The sequence below is a fragment of the Delphinus delphis genome, chromosome 2 (genome assembly GCF_949987515.2).
Source record: "Delphinus delphis chromosome 2, mDelDel1.2, whole genome shotgun sequence".
Lineage (NCBI taxonomy): Eukaryota > Metazoa > Chordata > Mammalia > Artiodactyla > Delphinidae > Delphinus > Delphinus delphis.
Window position 1 is genome coordinate 158207787 of NC_082684.1, and position 22648 is coordinate 158230434.

Sequence of the window (22648 nt, forward strand, 5' to 3'; positions counted from 1 at the left end):
TATATTACTATTCAGATTTTTTCTTTTATTCGTGGTGTTAGTTTTAAGGAGATCTTCTCTTAGGAATTTGTCCATTTCGTCTATCTTTTCAAATTTACTGGCATAAAATTGTTTATAATACCCCCTTTCAATACCTGTGGCATCTGTACTTATGTTTCCCTTTTCATTCTGATATTGTTTGTCTATTTTTTCTTGATTAGTTCTGCCAAAAGTTTGTCAATTTTATTAGCATTTTCAAAACAATAAATTTTGAAATTTAGTTCTCTATTGTATGTTTTTCTATTTATCTAATTTCACATTCTTTTTTTTACCCTGTCTATTCTGTGTTTATTCTTTTGGTTTTTTTTCTAATTTAAACGTTACTTGCTTGGTTCATTAAATTCCAGCCTTGTTTTCTAACACTGTAAGCATTTAAGTGATGTTTTAGCTACATCCCACAGGTTTCGATATGCAGTATTTTTATTATCATGTAGTTCTAAATACTTTCTACTTTCTAATAATATTTCTAAGAGTTACTTAGAAATATAAATTCCTAACGACATGGATTCTTCTGATTATCTTTAGGTCACTGATTTCTAATTTAATTGCTTTGTAGTAAAATAATGTGTTTTCTGATACCACCAGTCTTCTGAAATTTGCTGAGACTTGATTTCTGGCCCAGGATGCCATCAGTTTCCATAAGTATTCTATGTGAACATGAAAAAATATGTATTAAGAAGTTGCTTCGGGCTTCCCTGGTGGCGCAGTGGTTGAGAGTCCGCCTGCCGATGCAGGGGACACAGGTTCATGCCGCGGTCGGGGAAGATCCCACATGCCGCAGAGCGGCTGGGCCTGTGAGCCATGGCCGCTGAGCCTGCGCGTCCGGAGCCTGTGCTCCACAACAGGAGAGGCCACAACAGTGAGAGGCCTGCGTACCGCAAAAAAAAAAAAAAAAAAGAAAAAAAAGAAAAAGAAGTTGCTTCACTTAGTATGTTGTAAATGTCGCTTAGATCAAACTTGTTAATTGTGTTGTTTAAATCTTCTTTATTCCCAGTCTGCTGGATTTATCTATTGTTAAGAGTGGTGTGCAGAAATCTCCCACTATAATGGTGCGTTTATTAACTCATGTTATTTATATTTGAGGTACATGCAGGTAAATCAAAATTTTTATCATTTTGAAGTACTCCTCTTTGTTTCTAGTAATTCACTTTTCCCTTCTTTTCCTTTGTCTGATTTTACTGTAATGATTCCAGCTACTTCCTATCCATCCATTTCTCCCTCCCCACAGGCAGCCTTTGTTGGAATTTTTCTCGTGTATCCTTCCAGAAAGATTCTAGGCACATCAAAGCATAAACAGAGATATTTTTCATTTTTTTCCCTATACACATGGAAGTATACTAGACTCTGTTCTGTCCTTTAGCTCTTTCCACACTCTAAAATGTGTCCCGGAGAACACTGAGCAGCCTCCTCCTTCTTTTAAATCGCTTGTCCTGATTGCTTTTAGGTTCTCCCCCTGGTGCTGTCACCCTCCCAAACTGTTGCCAGAGTCATCTTTCTAACCTATAAATGTGATGCTGCCTCTCTCCAGGGCTCCCCATCACCTGTGGGTGAAGTTCAAGATTCAAGTCCCTCTTCGCTTGGGTCCACTTCTCTGTGTGCCTCTATTTGCACTTTCTCCCTTTTCCAGCTCATTCTGTGTTGTGCTTTAGCTCATTTCAGGGCTTCACCCCAGCCACTCACGACTTTTCAAATAGGCCATGTGTTGCTTACTCTCCTTCTGTGTTTGGAATGCCCAGCATGGTTTGTTTAAACCTGAAATCTCAAACATCTCTTATTGCTGGCCTTTCTGAAAGTCTCTGAGCCCTCCTGGGGAGTATGGGCACCTTCCCCCTGCTCCCATGTGCCCTGTCTTGGCGCTGGACACGGTGATGCATCCGTCCTCCATTAGAGTTGGCGCCATGTGGCAGAATTACTTGTGGAACTTGATTAAAATGCACATGCTCAGCTGTTACCCCCACAGATGTATTCAGTAGATCTGGTTCTGACCCGTTGCTGGATTAAGTTCCTCTGGGGAGGAGATGCCTCTTACCCATCGGTCTTTCTCTAGTACCTGGAATCTGCCCCATAGGAAGGAGGAGAACAGTAAACATCAGAAAAACATGCTAAGACTAGAAAGGAATATAGGGTTCCAAGTGAAGCAAGGATTGATTGATAGGACGAACTTTGATTCTGCAGCCCGTGGGGAGTGGGTTGAAGGTGATTGCTTTTAGGAGAGTGGTGACATCACAGTGGTGTTTCAAGATTAATCCAGCAGAAGAATACAGCAAAATGATGGCCAAAATGGAAAAAGCAAGAACAGTCAGATGATGTGGTAAAAATGGTCCTGAACTCGGGAGGGGGACCAGAAAGGAAGTGGATCCAACTGACATGGGGCAGGAGAAATCAACAGGGCTGGGCAGCTGGTTGGTTGTGAGTGGCAGGGGACAGGGAGGTGTCAAAGATGTCCCCAAAGCTGTTTGTGTGACGAGGCTGAAAGCCACTGTGCCTCAGGACGGGTCTTTGACAAGATGACTCATCTCTGGGGTTTGGTGAATAGTGGAAGGACCTAGCTCCTTGGGCTGCTCTGCAGACCTGACTGTGGCCATCTGGAACTTTGACGGAGTGGGGTGATAGTGGGAGGAGGGCTGGATGCCTTCCATCCAGGCCATTCTAGGTCTTTCTGGAATGTACAGGGGAGGATGAAGAGAAGGAGCTTCCTTCCTCTCTGGCTCCAGTGCACTCACTTTGGAGGTTCACTTGCCCCACTAGCTCCACCAGTTCCACGAGCACCATCAACTTGGATGGCTGCTGTGCCCTGACCGGCCATGCTCGGCAGACAGAGATTTACCAAGACTGTAGATCACTTGTGACCTTCAACCTTACCAGAAAAGGCTGTTACTAGTAAATACCGAGCAACAAACACAGGAAGCCCAAGAGAATAAACAGAAACACGCACACGCGGCTCTAGTTTCCCTTTGTGGTGCTAGCTTGTGGCGCCCCCCGCAGTGAGCCTGCTCTGCGCCCTCTGGGAGAAGTCGGTTTCTTCATCTATGGAGCCCTCTTAGTCTGACCCTGGCCTCCCTTTTCTGAAGTGCACTGTTAGCAAACACAGAAAGTGAGCCCTTGTTTGGGAAAGGAGACTAGATACTGTGGGGTGGTCATGACCTCACAGACTCACGGCTCTGGCCGCTCTGTCAGACGGATCTGCTCCTGCTTCTTTATCTCACGCTCTCCCCTTTCCAGTGCAGACCTTGCCCCCCGCTCAGAAATCCACGCCCCATAGTGGCTCACCCATGGAATTCTATATTTTTGGCTCCTGGGGAACTAGGACCAGGGAGCCCCTCGTTCTCAATTCCTTAAGAGATGAAAGAAGACTGACAGCTCGAGCCTGTGAAGGATATTGAACCAAGGTTTCCACTTTCTCCCCAACAGACTCTGCCTTCTGGAGAATTCTGATTAGCTTCCTCATCTTCTTTCAAGGGAATAATTTGTAGAAGTCTAAACACTACAGTTTTACAGCATCAGAAGAGCTTTTAAAACGCTAGTAGCACAGGAGAAAGGCGCGCTCTCGGATGGTATAGTCAGTTACCACCCTCCGCCCCACGGAGGGTCCCATGTGCTGTCTCATTGCACAGATCCGGAGCCAAGTTCCAGGTCCTGCCCCACCGAGCACACGGTCCCCCAGGTCCCTCATTGGAGGTGAATCAGTACCTCGCTTCCCGTCTTTCCTCTGTTGTCAGGGGAAGATTCACTGCCCGCCCCCGCCCCCACCAGACGGCACCTATGGTGGTTTTAGCTCACGTGCCCCTCAGGATTCTTTAGGGGCTCGTAAGGCCACCTGGTGGTGCTTTCAGTGTAGGGAGGGGTGAGCATCTATTTCCTCACTTGCTGTAACATCAGGTCATATGTAATGGACAGGAGGCATATTCCCTTATTCCCTACTAGCCTTCTTTAGTCTTCTGGAAGGTTTTGTTGAACTCAGTTGTCTGTTGTTCAGGGGCTGAGCTGAATTTCCTGCTGGAACAGTCAGAGGACTGTATGAGACTAGGGCTCGGGGGGGACAGTTTCAGTGTCCTTGTTCCTGAAAGTGGGAACATGAACTTCCCGATGGTATTAACTGATGGGACCTTAGCATTTTATGTAGAAAGTGCAGTAGTATCACGGCCTCCAAAGAGTCTGGAATTTCGGAGATGTCAACCAAACTTGCATTAGTAATTTGTTAGCTCTTGTCACTTTACCTCAACTCTGAACTGTAACGAGGCTGGAAAAGGAACCATGATGTTGTGGTGTCTGAGGCAGAAAAGAATAGAATTTATAAGCAGTACAGGGAAAGCCTGAGTCTGAGTGTGACGGAGCGTGAAAGTACAGACCCGAAGAGCAGAGGACAGCGCCAGAACATTATTTCATCAAATTTTCAGCACGAAAGAAATTTTTAGTACACCCATCTTTCCTTAAAAATAATTCTTACTGCTACTCAACCATAAAAAAGAATGAAATAATGTCATTTGCAGCAACATGGATGGACCTAGAAATGATCATACAGTCAGACAAAGACAAATATCATATGATATCACCTATATGTGGAATCTAATATATGAACTTATCTACGAAACAGAAATAGACTCACAGACGTAGAGAACAGACTTGTGGTTGCAAAGGAGGAGACGGGTGGGGGAGGGATGGATTGGGAGCTTGGGGTTAGCAGATGGCAACTATTATATATAGGAGGGATAAACAACAAGGTCCTACTGTACAGAACGGGGAAATATTGATATATTCAATATGCTGTGATAAACCATAATGGAAATGAATATAAAATGAAATATATATGTATGTATAACTGAATCACTTTGCTTGTACAGTAGAACTTAACACAACATTGTAAATCAACTCTACTTCAATAAAAAATAAAATAAAAATAATTCTTACGTCTTCATAATGGAGAAGGAGAGTCTGAGAAATGGAGAAATGGAAATGAGCATCACCAAACAAGTTGACTTCGGGGGTCCTGATCATCTTAGTCCTAACGGTCGAGGCTGTGGACCAGCCGACTGTATCTCGTGACGCCTGTTCGTCCTGGGGGAATGAGGCCTTCGCTGTCTGAGCTCACTAACCCTTGTCACCTTGTGCTTACTCCTCCAGAGGTGACCCACTACTTGGGCATGGGACACCGGCCCCTTCCCCACTTCCTGTGATTGAGCCAGCGGCCGGGGTTACTGTGGGGATGCCTGTCCATCACCAGAAGTCAGACTCTTGGGAGATGGACCCTGACTTGTTGCCCGGCTGCAGGCTCAGTGGCCTGAGCAGAGGGGGCAGTCTGGAGAGTCGGGCCAGCAGCTCTCGTTCCAGAAGTCTCACTCGGGTGAGTCCCTGTTTCTCCGGTGCTCTGTGTGCTTGAATGTTGGCTGATTTCGCCCCCCTATCAGGAGTATCTTACAACATCCTTTTGGGGTAACTAGCTTGACGTCTTGGAATACTCGCTCTCTGAAGCGGCATTTCAGTGTGAATCGTATTGAGTTTTGCACAAAATCCAGAGCCGTGATAACTTGGCTGCTAAGACCCAGAGCACGCCGTGCCTGAAGGTGGCCACCAGCCCAGGCCAGGGCGCCTGCCTTTCAGGTCCAATGACTGGAAGAAGGGAAACACCTCACAGGATAACATCAAATTCACTTTAAAACAGATGTTTAAGTCCTTTGCAAATATAAATGCTTTCCTATCCCTTTCTCTCGGCATCCAGACCTTTACGTAAGTGTCAACAAGCTTTGGGAACTTTCACAAAAAGTCTGTAAAGTTAAGAGAAGATCTTTTGGCCCTCCCCACCCCTCAGGGTATTCACCTTTCAGGATGGAGACCTTCATATTCATAGAGGGAAGGACAGGAGAGAGTCCACCTTGGATCTCAATAAAAATGGTCCATTGTTCATCTCAGCCCATCTTCAATGGGAGCACAAATTTTCTAAAGATACACCAATCCGTAAAATTAACCCCAGCTATGCTGAACATAAGAAAGAAGTGTACAGAGGGCAGTTAATAGTAACAATAGAATTTTATAGGCTCCTACTTGCATATTTTCTTTTTTTCAATCACCATGGTAAGTATGTAACAAATATTATTTGATTCGCCAAAGGAAAAATATATTACAAATTACTCTCTGAATATCTGAGAATCTATAAATCCTTAAGAATAGAGAATTTGGGACTAATTTTTTAATTTAAAAACTGTATTTAAAGAATATGTTAAAAGAATAGGTAGAAAGACATACAGATTAATACTCCAGTCATTAGTGGAGTCTGTTCTCCAAAGCACAGTTAGGAAGCAGCTCTGCTCTGATGTAGAGGGTATTTCTAAAACATGGCGTGGATAACTTAGGAACCATAGTCTAAAGGGCTGCCCTGTGTGGGGGGCGGGGGCGGGAATAAAGTCGAGAATGGTCGTCAGATGACCTCGGTCTCTGAGGAAACGGGTATAGTGCGTTATGAGTCTGTGCTCGAATTATTTTCTTGCCTTTCACTTTCATTTTCTTATTGAACTTGAGGCAAATCTCTTAACATCCTTTGTACCATGGCCTCTTTTGATAGAAAGCTGAAGCAATACCTGTTCTCTGTCTCTTCCTGGGAGAGTCCATAACCCCAGGTGTGTCACGTGCGCTGAATTCTGGGCAGGAAAGTCGCTACTTTTCTATCTCCACTGTAGTCATATAGGGTCCGTTCTTCACATGCACCAACTCATACCCACCCTCACCACATCCTCTGCGGTGGGTCAAACTCATACTCCAAAGACAGAAAGGACTTGATTGAGCTCGGCAAACCCGTCCATGGAGGACTGCCTTCCGTCTGTTCTATGTAGGTGATTTATCCCTTTGCTCAAATACTGAAGCACTGTTCTCGGAGGTGAGGACAGAGGCAGAGCTTGCAGTCTGGTGGCTGTGGTTCACCCTGACAGAATTGGCTGCAGATTTGCTTCCCAGGCAGCAGACTCTGAGATGGACAACGTTACAGCACAGGAGGCTTATTAGGGTTGTTCCTGGGCTCAACATCTGGAAGGAAAAGGAAGCAGGGTTTGGGCAGAGAGAGAAGCTGGGCTGTGAGGCAGACCCAACAGAGGCCTTAGCTGTTCCTCAGGAGGCCCTGGCGCTGCTGGGCCGAGAGTGGAGCCTGGATACCCACTCTGCCATCAGCCCTGGGATGAGGACATCCCTGGAGGGAGGCACGACCTTGACAAGACAGTTCCTTTCAGTTGGAGACGTCCCCAAAGGGGACTGACAGCTGAGGGCCGCCTGCCAGCAGCATTCCCAACAGATGGGGGACCAGGTCCTTCATCCCCAGGGTGACCTGCGGGGCGCATCACACTCCCTACCACGAAGGTGTAGGAGAAAAGGAACAGAGCCTTTTAGAGGGACCGAAGGCACCAGAGCAGCTATAAGATGTCTGAACTAGAAGAAGCAAGACTGTGAAATGAATTCGGGGAGTTTACAAGAGACCACCCTATAAATACAGCTCTTCACAGAGTGTCTGTCTAGGCAGGTGGGGTGTCCATTCCATCACCTGGCAGATTTGGAGAATAGGCATCATTTTGACTCTTTGTCAGGATGTCAGACCCAGGAATTCATCTTCAGAGGCAAAAGCTCTTCTTTGAAACGAGGTCTACTAAGTTTCAGCTCCGGAGTCACAAGGAGAAATGGTTTATTATAAAACTTTTTATCACGGACGTATTTTTTGGTAAGATATGAGAATTATCTTTAGGTTCAAAGAGAGAAAAGACTATAAATCTCTTACGTTTGTAAATCTCAGGAGGTCAGGACGGGCGAGGTGAGCACAGCGTTATGCCTGTGAGCCGCCTGTGCTGGAAGGGCTTCGTGAGCCTTAGTGCTGCGCTAAGCGGGTTCCACAGTGGAGCCGAGTACAGATCAGAAGGACGTTCCCCAAGACGTGTATAATTTCCCTTAAGTCCTCCCAGAAATCCGTATGCATTTTGCAAGTTGCTTTATTTACTGATACTAATCAGTATCCTGAAAATTGGCTCAGGATAGTAATAAACACAGGATACTGGAGACATGCCCACATTCAAATTCACCTGTGCCTCCCTCTGGAACCTGGGAAAAGTAACTTAATCACTTTCTTCATTAGTTATTTTCTTCATTAGTTTAAAAGGGGGGTGGGGAGTGGGATAATAATTCTTTCTCAAGGGTTACCTATAGAGATGAAAGGCCCAGCATCTAATCAGTGCTTCCTAATTACTGGTACAAGCTCCTGTGAGTGCCCTGTTAGCCCCAGGTGGAGGATAACTCCACTCCATCCTGCCCCGTCATCCTGTTTGGATCTATGCTTTCCCATCTATCCATCTCTTATCAGTAGCCTTCTGAATGTCTTTCTTTGACCAGAAGGGAGTCTAAATTTGGGGAGGGTCTATATGTTTTTATTCTAAATCCTCAGTCTTTTTATGACTTGTCTCTAAAGAACGACAGTCAACTGTAGTATTTTCCCTACTCCCTGTTCTTTATTCCCTGACCTCATAAAAGGTTTGTCAGTAACAGTGTTTTTAGGCCTCCAGATTGTATGGGATTAAATGCACCCCTTGGAGGGCTCTTTACGTAAAAGATAGTTCCAATTTATAGAAGTGTGTATTTCTTTTAAGCAACGGTTATTTTTAAAAAGAAGATAAAACATTAATGCCTAAAGTTAAATGAGAGTATTGTAAAGTTTTTAAACACTAGTTGAAGTGTGGCCTGGAAGATGACAGATCTTTGCTTTTTAGAAACCTTTCTCCTGAGGCAGTACAAGTTAAAAATTAAAATAGCTGCTTAGGTAGGACTGTTGTGGCTATCCACATGGCCGCCGTCATGACCCAGGCTGTTCTAGGAGGATGAAGTATGTGAACTTTTTATCGCTCAAGAGGCTAGTTGTGGTTGTGTACGTGTATTGTTTTTCTTGTAAGGAATTCTTCCTCTGAACATTTTCTAGCAAAATGTATAGCTAGAACTAGAATAAACTGGCCAGGACTTCCCTGGTGGTGCAGTGGTTAAGAATCCGCCTGCCAATGTAGGGGACACGGGTTCGATCCCTGGTCCGGGAAGATCCACATGCCACAGAGCAACTAAGCCTGTGCGCCACAACTACTGAGCCTGTGCTTTAGAGCCCGCGAGCCACAACTACTGAGTCCACACACCGCAACTACTGAGCCCACATGCCGCAACTACTGAGCCTGCGTACCTAGAGCCCGTGCTCCACAACAAGAGACGCCACCGCAATAAGAAGCTGCGACGAAGAGTAGTCCCCACTCACCGCAACTAGAGAAAGCCCACACGCAGCAATGAAGACCCAACACAGCCATAAATAAATAAATAAATAAATATTTTTTAAAAAGAGCAAACTGGCCAAATCCTTGTATACTTGACTAAGAGGGTCTCTTTTTCCTTTGAACTGTAAGAAGGACACCTTCAGTACAGTACAGTTGGTAGTGTAGTTCTGGAACTTACCACCTTGAGAGGTGATGGGGATTCAAAATAAAAGGTTCAGGAAGGATTTAGAGACATTCATAAATGTTGGCTCTTTAAGGGGACAAAGGAAGCTTTGGGTATAAGGTGACATATTCTTAAGCTCTTAAGGCCAATATCTCAGACACACATCTCATCAAACATCCGGGGTGCACTTCCAGGGACCAGTACTGCCTCATGCCAGGATCCTTAGGTTCTTCTTATGCACATGGTCTGAAGCCTGCTCTGCCCGGCAGGCACCCTGAAGCTTCCTCCAGAGAAGAATATGATTTAACTAGCTGAAAAGAGGGGATGCTCTTAATACCCACAGGAATTAAGAAATTTCATAATGTGTGTGCCACTTTGAAGGTGGATTGGAAACAGCCCAAGTCCCCAAGCATACTTCCTATTCATTTTTGTCTCTAACTTGGGCAAAACCAATGATCCAAATTCATTGTTTTTGGAGATTTGATATTCAGTGAACTGTCTTGAAACCCTGCCTGGTCCCTCAGCAGACAAATCTTACAGCCCTCAAGTCACATAATAAGCCTGTGATCAGACAGCGGTCGTCAGCTCCTGATCACCCCTTCCTTCTCCAAAGCCTCTGAGGTCGTTTGGCCTCACCTGTCAGTCGTGGAAGAAGAAGGTAAAGCAAGCGGGGGCGAAGCTGTCTCCATGTCTGGCTCCGCCTGAAGTCTAAGCAGGACACTAGGAATCTGACATGCTTGTCGCCAGACATTTCAAGGAGAAGACACAGAACAGAGGCGTGGGAAGGAGAAGCAGACTGGTCAGTAGTAACCACATTGTCCTTTCAGCTCTGGCTCCTTCCCCAGATTGAACCCAAAACTTCCTGGACAGAGCAGCTATTTTAAAACAAAGCTAAACTGCTTTGAGGAGAGTTCAATTCAGTAAACATGCAGTAAATGCCTCCCACATACCAGATTGGATAGGTGATGGAATAAAACTCGGTTTTAATCTTTTCGGGAACTCACAGTTTAGTGACACGACAGCCACGCGGAACTCTGGGACGTGTGACAAGCTTATGTGGGGTCTCACGCACGACGCCACGCGCTTAAGGCATTTCCCTCTCAGTCGGGACCGCTTTATGACGTTGCCAGTTCAGGGAAGTTTAAGGCGGCCAGGGAGCCCAGCGTTGTCCTTCAAAGCCATGATTCTTTCCATCTGTAATCAAAACTGCTCGCATATCTCATCCCCCGCGGGCTTGTCTGTGTCTCTTTCCGGCCACAAGTAGAGGTTTACGTTAACCATAGTGAAAAATTACAACAGGGACTAGTTAGAAATAACCCTAATTAAGCCCTTGTAATGAAACCGTGGGAAAGGCCACATGCACTTATGGTCTTTCTTATGAGGTTGCCAAAGTAAAGCGTGGCATTCACAGGGGGGTCGGAAGCACAGAAGACACTGATTCCTCTTTTCTTCTCACTGCCCCTACGTTGTGTTTCAGCTCATGGGGGGCGTCTCTCATCACCTTGGGCTTTTAAGTCAATAAAGCCTTGCTCAAGTGTCAGGGAGATCATTTTGGTGTTTGTAGAAAGAGAATGTGACCATCAACTCACATTCTGCCTGAACAAATACCCAAGGCCACCTACCTGGGAGAGTTGGGGGTTAAGACATCTTGACTCATCTCAAGAAATTATTTTAGCCATCATAATCTTTCTTAAATTTTCTTCCTGGGCTTCCCTGGTGGCACAGTTGTTGAGAATCCGCCTGCCAATGCAGGGGACACGGGTTCGAGCCCTGGTCCGGGAAGATCCCACATGTCACGGAGCAACTAAGCCCATGCACCACAACTACTGAGCCTGTGCTCTAGAGCCGTGAGCCACAACTACTGAGCCCACGAGCCACAACTACTGAGACTGCATGCTGCAACTACTGAAGCCCGTGTGCCTGGAGCCCGTGCTCCACAACAAGAAAGGCCACCACAATGAGAAGCCCGTGCACTGCAACGAAGAGTAGCCCCTGCTTGCCACAATTAGAGAAAGCCCGTGAGCAGCAACGAAGACGTAACACAGCCAAAAATAAATAAATAAAATAAATTTATTTAAAAAAATTTTTTTTCTTTCTTTCTTTCTTTTTATTTTTCGTTGAAGATACAGATAAGTTCTGCTGGTTCTTTTTTTTTTTTTCCTCCTTCACAAGGAGTTACCACTGTTGTCTTAATCTGCTGTCAAATCCAATTTCTTTGTTTAAAAGAAAAGCAAAACAAAAGGAAAAAAAGCCTAAGAACTGAATTAATTCAGTGGCTTTTTTAGGTGGGGGTTATTTTAGTGAGTGTTTTAAGCCTTCTCGACTTTTTTGTTCAGCCAAACAAACAAAGGTTTTTTCCTCTCTGCCATTTGCCTAAAAACTAATCTCCTGTCACACATTTGTACTCCCATAGGTATGTCTAGGATCACTGACTTTTATCACTGCTGGTCGCATTTGTTTTAAGAGTTGGTCACCCAGCCAGGACCATGTTCCTCTCAGAGCTCCACTGGGACTAGAGGGACAATTTTGCTGTCATCTTTGCAGGAGAGGATAGATGGCCCCAGTCTGGGACTCTGTCCTCCTCCTCACGGGAGACCTGTTCAGTGTGCATTCCAGTTACGGCAGTAGATTTGGCATTTTGAATTTTCTGGTTTGAATACATTAGAAATTATTTCTTCACCATCATAATACATAGATTAGGGTAGAAATGTATGTACTCCCAAGTTCTTGAAGCAAAACAGTGTTTCCCTGAGAGGCTTGTAGACATCCCCTGCAGTCAGCATGGTAGGTGGGGTAGCACAGGTGAGGGATGGTTTTCTAGACCGTTCTTTTAGCATCAGGAGATTTGTAGCCTTAAAGAACTTCCCTTTATTCCACATCCCAAATTGGCTCATTAAAAACTTCATTGATAGAAAGGAATTACAAAAATTTTTTTCTGCTGTCAGCCTACTACCTTCCAAATAATAGGGACAAATGTTCGTTCTCTTCCATTCACCCCTTTCCAAGAAAGCTGCTATGTTTTCTTATCCTCATTTCCTCTCTGCGTAGTTCTTTGGGAACTGAGTTAGCAATTCTCTCATCCAATAGCACCAGTGGTCAAGCAGGGGCCACCCCGGCCACGGTGCCAGCTCTCTTCCCTCCTCACATGGGGCCACTGGGCCACTGCCTTGCTTTTTTTTCTTAAATGTATTGTAACAGCGTTATTGAGATGTAATTCACATACCCTGTGGCTCACCCATTACAGTATGCCATTCAGTGGTTTTTAGTAGATTCACAGAGATGTGCAGCCATCATCACAACCAAATTTAGAATATCTTTATCACCCAAAAGAAACCTGTGCCCACTAGCAGTCACTCCCCGCTTCCCTCCAACTGCCCTAGGCCCTGGGCAACCTCTCATCTGCTTCCTGGCTCCATAGATGTGCCTGTGCTCGCTGCCTTGCCCTTCAGGCTCTGCCTCTTCCCCGAGGCCCACGTCTTCCTCTTTAACGTCCCTGCCTGAGAGAGGCAGCAGCACCATCTCCTGGGAATAGAGGTGTAGACAGAACTGTCTCAGCCAAGGGCCACGTGCCCCTTTTCTGGCCCTGAACTCCTGGCTCACCAGCCCTTGGCACTGCAGCTTTTCTCTGTTTCTGCTTCCTTTCCTCTCCTAGGTACAGGCAGAGTCCGGGTTCATTTGGAGGGCAGCTTCTTGTTTGGGGAATTAGGCAACAGAGTCCACGGCATGGTTAGCCCTGCCCCTTAGGTCAAGACTCAAGGCCAGGCTGATCACGAACAAGTCACCCAGCCTGTCCTCCAGCCTCTAACGCTAGAGAGACACCTTGGATAGTTGATGAGGCAAGAATCTGAGTCTGCCAGGACCTGGGGCTCTGATCGCTGACCAGCCTGGTTAAAACTGATTTATGGGGATGTCCCTGGTGGAGCAGTGGTTAAGAATCCGTTGGCCAATGCAGGGGACACGGGTTCAAGCCCTTGTCTGGGAAGATCCCTCATGCCGCGGAGCAACTAAGCCTGTGCACCACAACTACTGAGCCTGTGGTCTAGAGCCTGCGTGCCACAACTACTGAGCCCGAGTGCCTAGAGCCCGTGCTCCACGACAAGAGGAGCCACCGCAGTGAGAAGCCCGCGCACCGCAACGAAGGGTAGAAGCCCCCGCTCGCCGCAACTAGAGAAAGCCCACGCACAGCAATGAAGACCCAATGCAGCCAAAAATAAATAAATAAATTTATTAAAAAAAAAGGGAAATAAGTAGAACAGAACAGAAAGCAAGCAGAGAACTGGTTCTGGCCTTGGCTGCTCTACAAAATAGTTGTGCGACCCTTGGAAAGTCATTACATTGCCTCTGCACCCGGTTTTCACACCTTCAGGTGAGGGAGCTGGACTGACTGATCTCCGCGTTGCATCTGTCAGCCTGTGAGTCCTGTAGTTTGTCACACAACATAAAATGGTTGAATAGGAGCTTCCCTTTCTAAGCTTATTTTCCAAATGAAATATTATGTTGGGACTCCTTGCTTTGAGGTTGGATTGGACGTGCGGGGTTTATATACCCCATTCTCACTTTTGCCGCTCACTTAATTGGGAAATGGGAGTGTGTCTTAAGCTGACGGCGTGTTACAGGTCAGTTGCCTATTTAATTCTACTGTCTGTCTAACCAAAGAGAAATCATTATACCCAGCCAAAGTATCAATAGATTATCTAAAATCTTGGGAATAACCCTATTGAAACACTGAGTTGGGAAGGTCAAAGTAGGAGGAAAAGGGTAGAGAGCATTAATTTATTTCCCCAAGACGTTTACTTCAACAAATAGTTGGGGCTAAGACTTTTTTGGTTCCTGTTGTTACCATTATCACGTCACCCTAACAACATCCATGGTGGTTGTAATTATTAACTAGAGGAATCTTTGTCATGCTAAGAGCCCTATTCATTTTAGACTTGCAGGGTTTTTTGTCATGGTGGTGGTTGAATCACCAAGCTGAACTTCTCTGCATGGAGAGAAGAAAAATGCGAAATGTCTTAGGGTGACTCTGGGAGGAGCAGGGTTGGTGTGGTGTGTGCTGAATGATGGGCGTGGGGTAATCTAGCAAGACTCAGGCTAGATTAAGAGGAAAGAGGAGGAAAGAGGAGGCAGGATGCTCTGTGCCACCTGCCAACCCGCAATAAGTCTAGAAAAATCACAAAACGAGTAGCATCGCTGGATTTTTTATGAAAGTTTCGTGTGCTGGTGGCCAGAGGGCCAAGACAGACCTACATGGTGAGGAGGCAGCTGACACTGTGGTTACAGTGACTGCATCCTGGACACGAGACAAACTCTCAGCTCTGTGCAGAGTTCACAGACGCCTCAGACATGGCTCTTTCCTCTACATATAAAGTCCAGCAAAGGTGAAATGCATAGGTGATGAGCAACTACGGTAAAAAATAGAGTTTTATACGAAGAGTCAATTCTTCCTGTTAAATAACCCTCAACTCATCTGCTTCTCTCTGTTCCCATCACCATGGCTCTACTTTAGGTGACTTTTAACTTTTGTCTAAATTGTTTCCATATTCAGTTGTCCATACTGTTTCCTATTTTCCACACTATTGCCAATGTGATCTCTCCAAAATACGTATCTAACTACCCCTGGTCCCTTTTTGTTGAACTCTCGCCCACTTCTTTCAGATTATTGACAATCATTTCACCTCCAGAGTTTTTCCATATCAGAACCCCTGTCCCAAAAGTGTGAAGTGACACCCATACTATGTTTCCCTAACTCGCCATAGTCACCTTGTTATAGCCACTTTGTCTACTTTCTTGTCTGAAGCCCTCATTAGATGAACTAAACCAGACAGCAAGAACATTATTTACACCCTCGTATATACATTGCCCGATGCTTACTAGATGCTCAGATATTTGAATGCATGATTCAGTGGGTGCTATGGGGGTAGGCTGGAGGTGTGGTGACATTTAAATTGGACCAGGAAGGACAGGTGAGATGTGGCTGTCCAGTCATGGGCATTGCTGACAGAGAAACAGGTCTAGGAAATAGCAAGTGATTTGATTTGATTATAGGGCAAGAATTAGCAAACCCCACTCTGTGGACTAAATGTGGCCCCCCGCTTGTTTTTGTAAATAAAGTTTTATTGTAACAAAGCTAATAAGCTCATTCATTTACATATCACCTGTAACTTTCACACTGTGTTGACAGAGTTGAATAGTTGCCACCATTAAGACTGCAAAGCCCCAAATATTTGCTATCTGGCCCTTTACAGAAAAAGTTTACCAGCCCTGCTATAGAGTATAAAGGGGAGAGGAGTAGGAGTGACATTTAAAAGGTAAGTAGGGTGGCCCCCGCTCGCCGCAACTAGAGAAAGCCTGTGCACAGCAACGAGGACCCAACACAGCCAAAAGTAAGTAAGTAAATAAATAAATTTAAAAGGTAGGTAGGGCCAGATCCTGGAGTTCTCAGAATTAAGTGTAAACCCATTAGTCATATATTCTGTAGACATGAAGGACTTATAAGATTTTAACCCTGGTTCTTTTGTTAAAACCTATTCCTCTCTTCTTTGGTTCAGTGCTCAATAACAAGTATTAAATAAGGAACGCCTGGTGCCCATTTTCCCCTGTAGTATCCTGCTACTTTTCTAATGTGCCTTCACATGGATCCTCTTATTAGAGGGAAAAATTGAAGTTCTTAAGGGCTACACAACTGCTAGATATGTAAACTGATAAACTTACAGAGATCTAGTTAATACAAAACTGTTACAATTTGAACTGGAGACAATTTTTCCTTAAAATCACTCTGTTCCCCCCCCCCCAGCCCCACCCAATCTCAAAAGAAGTGGAACAGAAAGATATGCCATGAACTAAAATCTAAGGGCACACTGTTTCCTAAGTTCAAACTTAAAAAAGGAAATCCATACAAAATCTGATTATAATGAAAGGAAAATTATAATCTGTCTTGTGGATATATATGCAAAAATTCTAAACAAAATGTTAGCAAATCAGATTCAGTGTTGTATAAAAAGGCTAATAACATCACAACCAAGTTGGACTTATTCGAAGAATGTAAGCTTGGTTTAATAGTTGAAAATCAATCACCATACTTCAGTACATTAACAGAATAAATGAGAAAATTGTGACAACTAAAATTGTCTCCAGACATTGCCAAATGCCCCAGGGAGGGTAAAATCATCCCCAGCTGAGAACCACTGCAATAAATGAAGAAAAAGCCTTTGACAGAGTTCAAAACCCATTCATTATTTTAAAGACAAACACACTTAGCAAACTAGGAATAGAAGACAGCTTTCTTAATCTGATGAAGATCATCTTTTAAAAACCTACAGCAAACACTGTACTTAATGGTGGAATATTGAAAGCTTTCTCCCCAACATTGGGAACAAGATGAAGATGCCACTTCTGTTCAGCTAACTGGAGGACCCTGGTGGTACGATAAGGCAGAATGAAGAAAATGAAAGGCATGAGGAATGGAAAGGAGGAAATAAAAACCTCTCAGTTATAGACACCACTGTTTATGTAGAAAACTGAAAAGCACCTACAGATAAACTGTTAGTACTGTGCAGCAAATTTGTTAAATTTGCTTATTTCAAGATCAGTATATCTTGTATTTCTATAGACCAGAAACATTTAGAAAATGTTCAAAGTGATGCCATTTCTAATAGCATCGCAAAACATCAAATACCTAAGAGGAGAGAGAACAAAATCTGTAAAATGTCTACACTGGAAATTACAAGATATTATTGAGAGAAAATAAAGAACCGGATCAAAGCATATCAAACGTTAGTTCATCAGTATTACCCAGAGGGTCTGTTGAAAGAGATTGAAGGCCCAACCCCTTAAAGTTTCTGATTCAGTAGATCTGAGATGGGGCCCAAGAATTTGTATTTCTAACAAGTTCGTGGGTGCTGCTGCCACTGCTGGGTGAAGGACCACACTTTAAGAGCCACTAATCTAAATAAGTATACCATACGGATAGAAAAAATATTGTGAGACATCAGTTCTACTCAATTTGAAGAACTTCCATGAAGTCCAATCAAAATCCCAGCATGGGTGTGTGTGTATATTTATGTGTATATGGAAATTGATCAGCTGATACTGGAAATAAAAAGGGCCAGCACAGACTTAACAGCAAAACAGGAGGGCTTCAAACTCGGGACACACTATAATGTTATAATTAAAACAGTGTTTTATCATTGTACAAACAGACAAGTAGACAAATGAACAGAAAAGAGAATCTAGAAACAGATGGACTCATGACCTGTCACCTGATTTACAACCAAGGGGACCTGCAGTGGGGAAACGATAGTCTTTTTTTTTTTTTTTTTTTTTATTTGGCTGCATTGGGTCTTCGTTGCTGCGCACGGGCTTTTCTCTAGTTGCGGCGAGCAGGGGCTACTCTTTGTTGCAGTGCGCGGGCTTCTCATTGCGGTGGCTTCTCTTGTGGAGCATAGGCTCTAGGCGCGTGGGCTTCAGTAGTTGTGGCACGTGGGCTCAGTAGTTGTGCTTCGTGGGCTCTAGAGTGCAGGCTCAGTAGTTGTGGCGTACAGGCTTAGCTGCTCTGAGGCATGTGGGATCTTCCTGGACCAGGGCTCGAACCTGTCTCCCCTGCATCGACAGGCAGATTCTTAACCACAGTGCCACCAGGGAAGTCCAGAAACGATAGTCTTTTCAAGCAGTTTTGCTGGAACAGTTGGGTATCAGTGTAGGAAACAGTGAATTGTGACCTCACACCATACACAAAAGTTCTTTCCGATGAATTGTAGCACAAATATGGAAGTTTAAAAACAACCATGCTTTTAGAATAAATAAAAGCAGGTGAACGTCTTCATGACCATGGAGTAGGTAGTGGTGTCTTAAATAGGACACAAAAAGCTCTAAAGAAAAGACTGATACATTGTACTACACTAAAATTAAGGACTAGTCACCAGAAGACCCCCATTAACAGAGAGAAAAAGCAAGCCACTGGGTAGGAAAAACTATTTGCAATAAATACACCCACAAAGGATTTGTATCAAGTATGCATAAAAGAACTCCTACAAATTATTTCTTTAAAGACAACTTGATAGAAAAATAGGCAAAAGACTTGAACAGGCACTTCATAAGAGGATCTCCAAACAGCCAATTAAGTATTATGAGGAAAAAAATCTCAACACTGCTGTCTTCTTGGGAATGTACTGAATATCAGAAGGAGATGCTACCACATGCAGGGCCATGCACCAACCAGTGTGTGTTGGGCCAGCCGCCTGGGAGAACTGTTAGGCTATGTCTACCAAAGCAGACACGTATCTTATGACCCAGCAGTTGTATATAGGTACATATTGCTTCTCTTCCCAGCAGTGTTCTGTTCTGCTACCTAAGCCATGCGGTAGGTATCTCTCCCCAGCAATATTCTGTTATTCCTATTTACTGAACCCATGCCATGGACAGTCCCCTTTTCCTGAGTGGACTTCCTTCAGGATTCAGCTAACATGGCCAAGCTAGTTTGAGAAATTTGCATGTGTTCTTGTGCTAATCATCCCCCAAACAAGTATATACTGTGCCTGAAACTAAAGACAAGTCTCTAAACCTCTGGACACTGCAGGCTCTGTGATGGGCCTGGACAGGTGGGCATTTGAAGACCTCTCAGATCACGGTATGAAGTGCATTATTCTATACCACATGGACCAACTCATAGTCACCTTTGCTTCCACTATATTTTTTCCTGTTGTTTTATCAAAATTTATTTTCATCGTACAGACTCAAATACTTTTATAAGGTTTATAAAAAGCATTAGTCTTACTTGTACCCCTCCCCCCATTTCCGACTCACTGGAGGCAACGACTTTTAACTCATTCCTGTTTGTTATTTACCTTCATTTTCCCCCACTATTGACATTTTATCCTTTCAGTACTTTTTGTATTTGTGGATATATGAAGTATGCATATATTGATATTTAAATCAAGGCAACTCTTGCTTATCTGCATTTTTTTTCACTTAACATTATATTCTTTTGAAAACACCATTTAAAATGGCTGTATAATATCCCATCTGTGAATGTGCCCTGATTTGTTCAACCATACCTTTATTGTTGGACATTTTAGGTGGTTTCTCATTTTCTTGCTACCATAAATACTGATATAATTAGTATACCTGTGGGTGTGGGGGGGGTGTTGCTATAGAGGAATTGACTCACAGATACATGCTTTGTCTCATAACTTTAGTTTTTCCTGTGGTTGATAATTGCTTTGGTTTTATTTGCTTTCTTTGTTCATGTTCTGTGTGGCTCCATGGCTTGCTCTGAACTAGGTTGGTTGTTCACTGCACAGCTGACATCCTGGGGACAGCACTGTTATCCTGGGGTTCCCTCCGCTTTCTCTCATTCTCTCCTATATTCTGGCTCCCAGGTTTTTCTTCTTGGCTCCTCCCTTGTCTAGGGGAACAGCCCTACCTCCACCCCACTGCAGTAGCTTCCTGAGAAAGGCACGCATGGGAGATCTGCTGGTTAGACCTTGTGTGTCTTAAAAATTATTGGGACTTCCCTGGTGGTGCAGTGGTTAAGAATCCACCTGCCAATAATGCAGGGGACACAAGTTCGAGCCCTGGTCCAGGAAGATCCCGATGCCGCAGAGCAACTGAGCCCGTGCACCACAACTACTGAAGCCCGCGCGCCTAGAGCCCGTGCTCCACAACAAGAGAAACCACCGTAACGAGAAAACCGCACACTGCGACGAAGAGTAGGCCCCACTCTCCACAACTAGAGAAAGCAGCAACGAGGACCCAACGTAGACAAAAATTAATTAATTAATTAATTGAAAAAAAACCCCACCATTATTCTACTCTAACTTTAACTTGATTATGTACGAATTCTAGTCCTGAATTCATCTGGAATTTTAAAGGAATCACAACATCGTCTTCTGGCTTCTAAAGCTGCTGCTGAGAAGTCTGTTGCTGTTCTGACTCCTGATGTTTTGTTATGTGACCCGTTTTCCACTCTGGAAAGCTTTTAGTATCTCGCCTCGTCTCCCATGGCTGAAATTTCAATGGATGGGCCTTGGCATAGGTCTGTTTTATTCCTGTTCATCAGGTTATTCTCACGACCCTTTGATCTGGAAACGCACATCCTTCTGTTTAAGGACATTTCCTTGAATAATTTTACTTGTTTACTTTGATCATTTCTTCCCCTCTATTTTTCCTCATTCCTCTTTCTGGAACACATTATTCAGATGTTGGCCGTCCCACTCGTATTCTCTAGTTTTCTGTTTAAAAAAATTTTTTTGACTTTTTGTTGTACTTTTCCGGTTTCTCTACTTTATCTCTAGGTTTCTGTTTCATTTTTTTCTGTCATAGTTTTAATTTCTAAGAGCTCTTTTCTGTCTTCTAGTTTTTTAAAATAGCATCAGATTCTTGTTTATGGTTTCAGCCTCTCCTCTGATCCCTCTGAGGATGTTCATGATCATCTTTTTGGAATTTTCACCATTCTGCATAGTTTGTTTCTTGCAAGTTGCCTTTTTTTCCTTCTTATCTTGTTTTGATGTGTCTTTCATGTTAAAGGTTTTTCTCAGCTGCTTGGTGATCATTAGCTATATGAACACACTTAAGAGCAGAATGTTAAGAAACTGATTAAGAATTCTGTGCTGGGGTTTGTTGAGGGTGATTTCACTGGTAGAGTGATCTTGCTGAGCTGTTTCCCTGGGGAGCCCAAGGTGTCCACCTCTTAGCTCTTGGACCATTCACTTCCCCAGAGAAGACCCTTCCAATCCTCTGTCCAGAGGGTCAGTGTGATTCCCTGACTCCCAGTTTTCAGAACGGTTCTTTACCATGAACTTGGCTTGATGCCCCCCGGCTTTACCTTCTTTAAGAATAAACATCTAGTTTTCTGCCTGGGTGACCTGATTGCTTCTGAAAGAGACTCTCGTCCAGTTCTGCTCTTTTCAGTGTCATCTTAGGCACACTTCCAGAACTGCCCAGCACCTCCCCGACGCTGTGCTGAGCCTCGTGAGGGCTCTCCACCACAGCAGGTTGATTCCGGCCCCACCCCCAGCTGCTGACTAAGATTCACCTTTCTTGGATTCTCTGAGTCAGTCACCACCTGTCCTTCTGCTGTCTACCTTCCCAAATGTTGTTGCTATCACCTCATTTCCTATATTTGTTTTTGTGAGGTGTATCTTTAAAAACAGATAAAGCCCATTTTTGTTTTAGTGAGGTTTCTGGAGGGAGAGGAGATAAATATGTGAGTTCACTCCACTGTCTTTAACTAAAGATCCCCCCATTGCTATTACGGGGAAACCAAGCACATCTGTTAGCAGTAAGTTGAAAAGACCTCTTCCAAGGAGGTACTGAAGAATTGCTTTCTTGTCATTGACTCATGAGGAACAAAAGTGTCTAAGATCCGTAATCCGCTACACCTTTTGGACAAACTTTTTTCTCATGCAAGTCGAATGGTGAGGGACACACAGGCAGAGGTGCGCCAGCAGGGTTGCCTGGATGGTGCACTCTCCCCAGACGGGAAATTGGAGGATGCCATGAATTCCACCCCAGGCTCTGTATTGATCCCTACATTGTTGTGGGGTGTTTTCCCTTCAGTGAAACCACTGTTGCTTTCATTCCTCATGTCCAAACCTTTTGTACAGGATGATGAGAGCCTGAAGTACCTCACACATGAGGAAAAGGACGTCCTCCTGTTTTTTGAAGAGACGATTGATTCCCTGGAAGACGACTTTGAGGAACAGGTGCTGTGTGATGGTGATGCTCAGTGCCACTCTCCGCGGTCTCTGGAAGAGAGCACTTCTGGTCCCTCCGAGCCAGAGGACGTAGTGGACTTAGTGCAGCTGGGCCCTGGAGCCGGGGAACCCGAGAGCCTTCAGGATGTGACGGAGGCAGCAGGTGAGGACCAGAGAACAGGTCCCCCACCTCTGACGTGGCTTGTCGTGTGGTACAAGACACAGAGGCCCTCCTTTCTGTTGTGTTCTCTGTGTTTCCAGCCAGTATAGTAGTTCGTGGGGCTGATCAGATTTTTGTAGGGTAGAAGCATCCTCTTGGTGGTCTGATTGTCCAACTAAATAGGTGCTTTCATGGCATATTAGGATGAAAACACATGGAAGGGAAATTTCAAAAGGGCGAGAATAAAGAATGAGACTAATTGGGCAAACAAACATTGCATACATGGATAAAAGAAAAAAGAAAACTGGAAATGGCTTCA

The 22648-nt window shown here is 44.4% G+C and overlaps 2 protein-coding genes across 3 annotated transcripts in view; one reads left to right on the forward strand and one right to left on the reverse strand.

Moving 5' to 3' along the window:
* The window catches only part of UPF2 (UPF2 regulator of nonsense mediated mRNA decay), a 211336-nt gene that overhangs the window by 49883 nt on the left and 138805 nt on the right, over window positions 1-22648 (reverse strand). The gene's annotated exons all lie outside the window — the stretch shown is intronic.
* The window catches only part of PROSER2 (proline and serine rich 2), a 42025-nt gene that overhangs the window by 13909 nt on the left and 5468 nt on the right, over window positions 1-22648 (forward strand). The window contains exons 2-3 of the mRNA XM_060006038.1: window positions 5161-5380; window positions 22080-22332. Coding sequence (XP_059862021.1) covers window positions 5243-5380; window positions 22080-22332 — 391 coding nt within the window. The 5' untranslated portion in view covers window positions 5161-5242. The remainder of the gene's footprint in view (window positions 1-5160; window positions 5381-22079; window positions 22333-22648) is intronic.